We start from the raw sequence: 10,251 nt of genomic DNA, 5'->3' as shown, positions 1-10,251 counted from the left end.
TCTGCAGTGACAGGAACTCTCTCCTTTCCCTGCCTTCCTCTTTTACTCCTCTATACTCTGGTTTCTCTTCAGATTGCATAAATCTTTTGCCTATTTTACTCCTCTACTCAACTATTGCTCAATTTTATCACCAGAGTCCTTTCTTCTTAGCCTTTCATGATTTGATTAGATTTTCTCCGAAACACGTCTGACACAAAACATAGCATTCATTTAAGGTATGTAACATTTGAATTCGATATGTTTGTATATTGTAATACGATTGCCATTGTACCAATAATTAGCACCTCTTTCATGTCACAAAATTAATAGCTTTTTAGTGGTTGGAATAATTAAAAGCTAGAGTCTTTAGCCAGTTTGATGATTTGTATTCATTCTACTGTAGTTAGAATCTCTGTCCAGGTTCACATTCATCCTGTCCCCCCACACACACCCCCACTGCCCATGACCGTAGTATTTTGATGACACTGCTTCTGAGTTTTAACATTTAGTACTGCAGATCCCATACTCACACCATTTTTTTTTTCACATTTTTGGCTATTTTAATACCAAGAATGTCATTTACCTTACACATCTTGGGGATTGATATTTGATTATTTTAACTCTTCTAAACCAAGAACAGACCGTATGTTTCCATTCATTCAGAACGTGTCTTTTGCCCCTCAGAGGATTCCGTGCCTTTTCTTCATTTGGGGTTTGTACCATTTTTGTGAAAACTATTCTTAAGAATTTTATAATTCTGTCATTTTTTGAATAGACTATTTATTCCCATTTTCACTTCTAGTTGGTTATTGCTAATAGAGAGAATAGCTTTTTTTTAATAAACTTATTTTTTATTGGAGTTCAATTTGCCAACATATAGCACCCAGTGCTCATCCTGTCAAGTGCCCCCCTCAGTGCCCGTCACCCAGTCACCCCCACCCCCCGCCCGCCTCCCCTTCCACCACCCCTTGTTCGTTTCCCAGAGTTAGGAGTCTCTCACGTTCTGTTTCCCTCTCTGATATTTTCACTCATTTTTACTCCTTTCCCCTTTATTCCCTTTCACTATTTTTTATATTCCCCAAATGAATGAGACCATGTAATGTTTGTCCTTCTCCGATTGACTTATTTCACTCAGCATAATTCCCTCCAGTTCCATCCACGTTGAAGCAAATGGTGGGTATTTGTCGTTTCTAATGGCTGAGGAATATTCCATTGTACACATAGACCACAGCTTCTTGATCCATCATCTTTCAATGGACACAGAGGCCCCTTCCACAGTTTGGCTATTGTGGATATTGCTGCCGTGAACATCGGGGTGCAGGTGTCCGGGTGTTTTGCTGCATCTGCATCTTTGGGGTAAATCCCCAACAGTGCAATTGCTGGGTTGTAGGGTGGGTCTATTTTTAACTCTTTGAGGAACCTCCACACAGTTTTCCAGAGTGGCTGCACCAGTTCACATTCCCACCAACAGTGCAGGAGGGTTCCCCGTTCTCCACATTGTTGCTTGGGTTTTCCATGTATGAAAGGTCTTACCACCTGCGGGAAGAGCTAAGCTTAGCTCTTCTCGTCACATCTATAGAGGACACAAGGGTCCCTCTGCCTTGCCAGCTAGGTCTCGGTCTCGAGAAAAGAGGACTTCTGCTTGGTTTTCCAAAGGCCATGAGGCCGGCAAGACATCTCAACTCAGGGCTCCTCACGGCTCACCCGGCCTGGCCCGGGCCTCCCAGCACATTCTCTGTGTCGGGCGCTCTTTGGTTGCGCAGCAAGAAACCGGCCCCACTTCCCGTTTCTCCTTTGCCAGCACCACGACCTTAAACGCCTGAAGTGCAGCGCAGGGCGTGCGACTCTGCACCCTCCAAAATGCGCTCCCTGGGAGTAGGCTCTACATTTCTAAGGTGAAACTGCCCCCAGGCCAGCGCCATCCCGGAGCTGTCAGGCCTTGATGTGGCTGGCGCTGCTGAAATCTGGAATCCGAGATCCAGGCCGCGGATGTGACTTCCCACTTCCCTCCATTTCAAGCTAGAGCTCTGGAATTCACAGAAACTAATCTTCTCAGGAAGCTCTGACCAGGCTGCTTTCCCCCTCGGGTTCCTCTGCCTGCAGCCACTGCGTGTCCACAAGCAAACGAGGCTTCCCTCAGAGGCCTCTTTCACACGGAGCGCATCGTAACCCACGGGGATGTCCGTGTCCATCCCGACATCAGACACACTGTCCAGCACGGGCCCGGCGGGGGGCTCAACATTCTCTGGCTCAGGGCTGGGGGTCATCCCTGACATGGCTGCAGACAATGCTTCGCAACCCGCAGGTGGCAGGTGTACGTGTTCGACTGCAGGTTGAGCGCACAGCACTTTGCTTGGCGTCCATGCTCGACCTCTAACTTCTAGGTCTGAGCCTCACTCCTCTCAGGGGCGGGGGGGTGGGAGGGACACAGAACCTCAGCTTTCCCCGGTCTCTGCCACGGTTCCCGGAGTCCTGACCCAAATCCAACGGCCCCCGGTGCTTGTCCCCTGAGCCACGCAGATAAGCGAGGCTCAAATGTTTGCCTCGCTTCCCGCATCGCCTCTCAGATCCGGTGTCCGTCCTGACCTTTCGGTGCCACAGTCACGAGCATGTGTCACGGCTTCCCCGCTCCACCACCCAGGACTGCCCCCTGGTCACTCTCCCCGGGGCCTGCTGCCACCCTGGCACACGTGTCACGGGCAGCTAGAGCCCTCACACACACCTTGCTCTGGCTTGCGAAGATCTTCCGGTCTAACCTGCCACGTCCTACACCGTCTGCCATCACTGAACCTTCGGCCACGTAACCTGGGGTTCCTGTCTCCCCGTTCTGCGACATTCTTCCCCGGGGCATGCAGGAAAGCGCGGGCACCTCGTGTACACGGGTAAGAATGAAAAATAAAATTTCAAGGAAAGGAATGAAGACATGTGTTCAAACGTGGAATATTATCCAGATACATAACTTCAGAATTTAAAAAAAAAAAGGGAGTTTGGGCCCACAAAGTTTTTGCGCTTGTGGTTATTTATTTATTTATTTATTTATAGGGTTGTTTTGTTTTGTTTTTTTGGTGCTTGTGTTTTAAATGTCCCTGGCCATCTAGGAACAGGGGTGCACTCAAGGTGGGGAGCCCGCAGGGTCGAGACACCAGGCACAAGCCCCAGGGCTGTGCCGCACAAAGGCCAGGTGGAAGGGTCCAGCTTAGCAAAGGTGGACGTGTGTCCGCTGATAGACGTGAGGGGAAAGCCCCTCACCCCGTGAGCCAGAAGGAGGAAGATGTGGGTGGGACTCATTCCTGGATAATCCTGACTTTCCCAGAGAAATAGAAAAGATGGTCAGGTGCAGGGTGAAAAGCCAAGGGACTAAACGTAGAAGACCCCTCTAGGGATGGTGCAGCAGGATCACAGAAGCACAGAAGCCCTGGGGAAAGCCAGCCCGAGTTGGAAACCGCAGCCGGAGGGCCCAGCCTCCCCGCGCAGCGCCCCACGGCAGCGGCCGCACTGAGCCAACGGGGCAGGGGGCGCAGAAGCCGCGGGGAGACCGTCGGAGTGGGGGAGCCTGAGGAGCGGACGGCCGCGCGGGAGGGTCCCTGTGGCCTCTGCCGAACAGAGGCCCATCCCGGGGGGCGGTGCTCAGGAGCCGAGGCTGTGCGCACACAGCAAACGGTACGTCCCCCGAAAGCCTGTGCCCCGTCATGCCTGCCCTGCTTGGTTAGTCACTGGGTCGCCCCCTACCCCAGCATGGCCTGGCAGGGAAGCTCTGGGAGGGAAAGCCACGGCCTCACCGTGAAGCCCATCGACTCTGTGCCACAGACTTAAGAGCAAGGGTCAGGTGAGGGACAGCCTCGGAGAGTGCGCCAAGGCCTCCGTATGGTCACAGACGCACCAGGGGCACCCACCCAAGTCCAGTTAGGAAGCAGAAACCACAGCATGAGCGAAACAGAGGGGGGTTAGTAGAATCGGTAAACATGATAAGACGGTAACTAAGATAAAAAGAAGACCCTATGGAAAACTGCAGGGCTGGGGGAGAATGTGCAAAGAGGCACGGCTGGAAAGGTGACCCTGCCCCTCCAGGGCTGGAGCGCAGGCGTCGTCAGAGCAGGTGGAGGCCGAGAGGGCCACATGCGGCCTGCAGTCGGTGCACACGCTGGAGCAGTTCTGCAGACACAGCAGGGGCGCGAGCATAGGCTGGGCGAGGCCCTGCAGGCGGAGTGGGCTCCCGGACAGACCAACGGATGATGTGCCAGTGATCCTTGGGGGCGCCGGTGTCCATGCAGACAGGGCATGTGAAGGTTATGGCCCCGCTGAGGGCACAGGGCCGTGTCCAAGTGCTCTGGGCAGGCAGTGGGGCTGGCAGGGTGGGCACCTGCGCACCCATTGTGCACTCCGGGCCGGGGGGGCGGGGCGGAGGGGCCTGGTAAGGTGGGCACCCGTACACCCACTGTGCGCTCCAGGTGGGAGGATGGGCCTGGCAGGGCGGGCATCTGTGTACCCACTGTGCGTTCCAGGTGGGAGGGGCCTGTCAGGGTGGGCACCCATGCCCCCTCTGTGCGCTCCACGGGGGCACCGTGGGCACCCACTCTCAGACCCACTGCGCTGGCCGGGACCTGGGGCAGCCCCTCCCTCCCTCGGGCAGGGCCCCCCCACCCCCACCCCCACCCCCACCCCCTGCGACTGCCCTGAGCTTGGCACTGCGCTGAGTCTGAAGGAGTGAATTCCTCCGCTGTCACCAAGCAGGATCCTGGCCAGACAAGGGTTCGGTGGGCAGTGGTAGGGTCGCGGAGAACGTCACCGCCCCTGCCCCCTCTCCAGCCTCTGCAGTGTATTCTCAGGGCTCCCTGAGATACTCCAAGCCGAGGATTTGAAGACAAGGCAGATTTTCCCAGATACGGGACTTTATTTCCAGAAGAAAGTCAAGCTCCTTAAAAAGGAACCAGAGTCTCCCTCAACGCCTGCTGAAGCCTTTCCAAACCGATCTCAGAAGGGACTGGAACGCGTGGCCTGAGTGTGCACCGGCCACCGGGAGGGTCCGCAGCCTCTGCTGCGGGAGGACGAGCCAACCGCGCGCCCGGGTCAGGTGGTACCAGGGATGGTAACAGGGTGTGTGTGTGTGTGGGGGGTCCTTGTTTTTGTTTAAAGATTTTATTTATTCACGAGAGACAGAGGCCGAGACACAGGCAGAGGGAGAAGCAGGCTCCATGCAGGGAGCCCGACGCTGGACTCGATCCCGGGGCCCCGGGGTCACGCCCTGGGCTGAAGGCAGGCGCCCGCCCACGGAGCCTCCGGGCGCCCCCAGGCCCCTGTGGTGAAGGCGTTACACACCACACACTGGTCCGCATTTGCTCCCCACCCCCGGGAGGTCACCTGTCGTCGCCCACTGGGCGCTGTGCCCAGATGCCAGGAAGGGGTGGCTTATACCCCGTTCTGCAGGCTGGGGGCCCAAGGCCGGGTGCCTGAGTCAGGATCCTGTTTCCACTCGACACAGGAGGACCCCGCGGCCGAGGCCCTTGTTGGTTTGCCTCCACCTCCCCTTCCAGGAAGCTCCCCCCCTCCGACTAAGCCCAGGCCCGGGCCCCCACTAGCCGTCGGAGGAATCCATGGCACCACATTCCCCAAAGCCGAGGCGCGCGTCTGAACGTCAGAACCCCCCCCCCCCGAAGGCCTGTTCAGACACACGTTCCGGGGGCCCGGCTCCCGTCCCTCACTTAGTAGGGCCGAGATGGGGTCCCGGTCAGGAGAAGGCAGCTGGGAACCAGGGCCCTGAGAGTGGGGAGGTCCTCGCCCACATCCAAGGCTCCACCTGTGGGCCCAGCGTACAAGAGGCCAAATATCCTAATTCTCTCCAGCAAACACTCTCCAAAGTTTAGCCCCACTTCCCGGAGTCACTCGAGGGTCCCCAACTGGGCGGGACCAGCGCAGCCTCAGCCCAAGCCGACTCCTTCAGGACTCCCTTCCTCCAATCTCAACGAAGTGGCCGTTTGGGAAAAACCGCCCCACTCAGAGTAACTTTTTGTTTTGTTGTGTTTTTTCCTAACCCGCTCCCATTTCCCCTTCGCAAATCAGTTACAGCAAATAAACCCTGAGAAACCCCTGTTTCTCACAGCCTTTCTCTGAAAGAGGAACATGTTCCCCTTGATAAGGTCAGATTCGCAGAAGCAGCTGTGCCCCCGAACTACCAACCTGTCATTCAGGACCAGCTCTTTTCCAAAAGAGACCCGAACTCTGAGCCCGCCCGCGCCATCCGGGAGCCGCTCAGGGGATCGCGGCGCGGGGCACGCGTCTTGGAAGAGCTCGAGTGCGTGTGTTAAGGGGCTCGCGCGAGAAACCAGACATCCGCTCCCCTGGAAAATGTAGGCTCTTCCTCTATTCATGCGCCCCTTCCTCTCCGACTTCCTGGGGCACAAGCGCTTCCCAAATCGCAGCCGAGGGTGCCACCCCAACACCGACAGCCGCACACAGCCTCGCGCAGGGCTCCCTGCTTGCCCCCGGACCTTTGCACGCCCAGGTTTACAGAACCCCTTGAAGCTTATAAACTTGCAGTTTACTGAGAAAGAGCTTTGACCTTAGACTGTTAAAGGGCCATGATGCGAGCTGCCCTGTGAGTGTCCTGTGTCCCCGGGGCAGCCCTTCTTCACCCTCAGCCGCTGTGCCCACGTCCTGGGCCCTTGGGGTCCTGAGTCCCACACGGGCAGGTGCGGCGAGCACAGTCACAAGATGTCTTGATAGGAGCTGGGGATGTAGGGGGGAGAAGGCATTAAGGGGGCCGCGGGGGACGAGGCAACGGGGAGAGGCTGAGGGAAGGGGGGGGTCAGGAAGGGGACACCTACCGGCGCGCCCTGAACCAGGCGGCTGAGCATCCAAGGCACCCGATCACCAGGAGGGACCCCAGCACGGCCACGGCGACCAGCCACGCGGAGGAGTGGCTCCCCCCTGCGTGGGGAATACAGGCTCTCACCCTGGGACCCCTCCCTATGCCCACGGGAGGGTGTTGCAGCGCTTCTCACCGCCTCCCCTCAGGGAGCGCCCACTCTGTTCCTCTGCAATCCAGGGAGCCCGTCTTGTCTCCGGGCCTGAGGGCCAGGACCCCGCGCTGGAGCACAAGGCGGGACCCCGCGCAAAGGAAGGACCCCGCGGCCAGGCCGACCTGGGTCAGCTCTTCCACTCCCCCCACGGGACCAGGGCCAGCGGAACCGACCCAGCTCAGTGCCCGTCCCTTCAGCCCTAAACTCAGAAGAATGGCACCAGTTTCAAAGGAGCTGGGGACAAGGGGCCGCCAGGCGGGGCACAGTCAGGGAGCCCTCAACCCCACCTCTCTGGGGGAGGGACCCCTCCTGGGATTCTTTATTTGACACCTACTTCTGGACCTGCAAATTGTTTGGTCTCTTTTTTCTTAAATATGGGACATTTATCTCAACCCCCGCCCCTTTTTTTAAGATTTTATTTATTTGACAGAGAAAAAGAGAAAGAAAGAGAAAGAGAGCATGCACTAGCACAAGCGGGGGGCGGGGGGGCAGGCAGCAGAGGGAGAGGGAGAAGCAGAATCCCCACCAAGCAGGAGCCCCACGTGGGGCTGGATCCTACGATCCCATGACCTGAGCTGAAGGCGGACGCTCTGCCGACTGAGCCCCCACCCACGGTGGACGGCGCCCCATCCCGACCCTTCTCCCGTGCAGACTTGTTCCTCTATGTGGCTGCCCTCCTGGCGGGGAGCGGGCTCATCTTGGAAACTCCTCTGTCCTGTGTGTCCTAACCCACCTGTGGCCCAGGCCCCCCTGGATGCTCGCAGACCCCCTCCCCATGCCCAGTGGGGCCCCAGCCCCTCCTCACCCCAGTGGAGGACCATGTCATGGCCCCCTAGACTGCTGTGCTTCACCCTGCAGGACAGGCCGGCCGCCTCCTGGGCCGCCACGTCCAGGGTCGCTTGGAGATACCACGTGCCATCAGCATGGGGCAGGACGTCGCCTCGCCGGGTGCCCAGCTGCTCCTGCTCGCCCTGCATCCATGTCACCCGCACAGGCTTGGGGTGGAAGCCGGAGACGTGGCACGCCAGCCGCAGATGGCCAGGCCTGGGAGCGGGGCCCGCGGACAGCCAAGCCTCGGGTCGCACTGTGTCCAGCGAGGAAGGGGGGGATCTCAAGGTGGCGACCCGCTGGGGGTGGAGGCCCTCCTGACTCTCCCTCACAGCGCCCCCATCCCAGGCTCCTGGGGGGGCCCTCCTCCGGGATCCCCTGCAGAACCCTGTAAGGTGTACTGCTCTAACTGTTCCTTGGTCTCTTCAGGCAGAGACCCTGCCTGACCCCCAGTGTTTACCTAATTCAGCTCCTGGGACCCCAGGGGGGCTGGGTGAGTGTCTTTGGGATGAGTAAACACCCTCAGGCCCCCACCCCACTCCCCGGTGACCTCAGAGCTGTGAAGTCTGGCCTCAGCAAGTGTGCACCGGGGTGCAGGCAGGGGTGAGAGGGGCAGGCTCACCTTGCTTCTCCAGTTCCCACCTCCCTGCCTCGAGCAGGCCTCTGACAAACGGGGGGCAGGTGTCCTGGAGGAGCTCCCGCACCGTCCTCCTGGTCCCCTGGTCCTTGTTGAGCTCCTTGGTGGCCCTGTGCACCCAGCGCGGGGCCTGGGGCGCCGGCACCCAGTGAGACCCTTGGAAACTCAGGATCTCTTCCCCCTGGATGGCTGCGTGGAAGAAGTCCTCGGAGGTGTTCCCGGGGCGCACCTCGCAGCCGGCGGACACCTGGATCTCCAAGGGGTCTGCGAGGAGGCGGGGCGGGGACCAGGTCAGGGCGCGGGTGCGGGTCAGGGGCCCGGGGAGGGGGCGGCCGCCGGGGCCCGGGGGCTCACAGCGCAGCTGCAGCATCTTCACGAGCTCCCGCACGTCCCGGGTGAAGCTGCGGCGGTACAGCCCCAGCTGCTCCTGCAGCGCGCGCCACCTCCCCGCGCCCCACACGCCGCGCGCCCAGGGCCGGAGGCAGCGGACGGCGTCCGAGCCGTTGCTCCAGCCGAAGGCCTGCAGCTCCCCGAGCCAAGCCTGCCCGTCCGTGCGCGCCCAGCTGCCGTTGGCGAACACCGACACCTGCAGGCAGCGCAGCCGGGCCGGGGACGGGGACGGGGACGGGGACGGGGACGGGGACGGGGGCGCGGACGGGGACGGGGGCGGGGGCGCGGCGGGCGGCTCGCCGGTACCCAGCGGCAGCCACGCGGCCCACAGCAGCCACCAGCCGCGCGGGATCCGCACCTGCGCCGCGGCCCGTCGGGGGCCCCGGGGCCCTGGGGCTCCGGCACCCCCCGCGCGCGCCGCCCCGCGCGCCCCCAGGGCTCCCCCGACCCGCGGGGCGACCCCCCCACCCAGCAGCGGCCGCGGAGCGCCCAGGGCACGGGCTGGGGAGCCCACCTCGCCGCCCTCCCCGCGGGACGGCCCCTCCGCCCCAGCCCTCCCCCGCACCCCCCGCCTCCTGCCACACTTAAAGCCGCTCCGGGCGCCCCCGCGACGCCCCTCCCCGTCCCCTCCTCCAATCTCCGTCCCGGCCCATCCTCCCCCAGAGCCCCAATCCCCGCCCCATCCGAGCCCACAAACTCCAAGGCCCCGCCCCATCCCCCACCCCAAGCTCCCATCCCCCACCCCATCCTCCCCCCTCAAGCTCCCAGTCTCCACCCCAAGCTTCCATCCTCCCCCCAAGCTCCTGTCCCCCGCCCCCATCCTCCCCCTCCAACATCTGAATCCCCCGCCCCTCCAGTCTCCTTGCCCCCACCTCACACCCTCCAATCTCATCAATATCGCCCTCAGTGTCCCCAGCCCCCCTTTCCCCCCATCCAGGCTCCTGTTTCCCTCCCGCCCCCCCGCCCCTCCCGCTCACCCCCTGCCTCTCCACCTGCCCCCTCTCTGCTACAGCCCCTCCTCCGGTCACCCTCCAGATGTGAGCCTCTGCCCCAAAGGCCGAAAGCCCATTACGACTGCATGGGGACAGCAGCGCCCCCACGGTTCCCAGTGGCCCTGAGCAACCCGCCGGGGCTCCAGAGCGTGAGGACAGGCCCCTTTGGCAGGTCCGAACCTAGACGCCCCGACACCTCCCAGCCCCGCACTCCTCTTACCCAAATCCTGGGCAACTCCTCCAGCCCCATCTTTGGAAGCATCTCAAGTGTGTCCTCCTCTACCTTTCAGCGCCGCCACCACCCTAACCTGTGGCTGCATCTCCGGAAGTAGGTTTCTTAAGATAAAGACCACAGAGGTGGATGGGGCCTGGCCTGACCTCGGTGGCCCTGCTGTGTCCCTCCCAGTGC

At 60.7% G+C, this 10,251-nt stretch overlaps 1 protein-coding gene across 1 annotated transcript; it reads right to left on the bottom strand.

Annotated features, from left to right (window-relative positions):
• Nucleotides 1-6,495: 6,495 nt before the first annotated feature.
• CD1D (CD1d molecule) lies at nucleotides 6,496-9,426 on the bottom strand. The gene is made up of 5 exons (XM_041723632.1): nucleotides 8,815-9,426; nucleotides 8,446-8,724; nucleotides 7,801-8,079; nucleotides 6,801-6,903; nucleotides 6,496-6,702 (listed from the first exon to the last, which is right to left on the bottom strand). Exons 1-5 carry the CDS (start codon nucleotides 8,828-8,830, stop codon nucleotides 6,681-6,683), a joined length of 699 nt encoding a protein of 232 aa, XP_041579566.1. The 5' UTR covers nucleotides 8,831-9,426; the 3' UTR covers nucleotides 6,496-6,680.
• Nucleotides 9,427-10,251: the final 825 nt, after the last annotated feature.

Source organism: Vulpes lagopus, chromosome 11 (genome assembly GCF_018345385.1).
Source record: "Vulpes lagopus strain Blue_001 chromosome 11, ASM1834538v1, whole genome shotgun sequence".
Taxonomy (NCBI): Eukaryota; Metazoa; Chordata; class Mammalia; order Carnivora; family Canidae; genus Vulpes; species Vulpes lagopus.
The sequence above is the reverse complement of the archived record's forward strand: the minus strand, read 5'-3'. Positions and strand labels throughout refer to the sequence as shown.

Coding starts and splice junctions, on each gene's coding strand:
- CD1D (XM_041723632.1), bottom strand. Junction 6,904..7,800: donor TGACATGGTCCTCCACTGGG/GTGAGGAGGGGC, acceptor TTCCCCACGCAG/GGGGGAGCCACTCCTCCGCG. Junction 6,703..6,800: donor GCCTGGTTCAGGGCGCGCCG/GTAGGTGTCCCC, acceptor CTACATCCCCAG/CTCCTATCAAGACATCTTGT.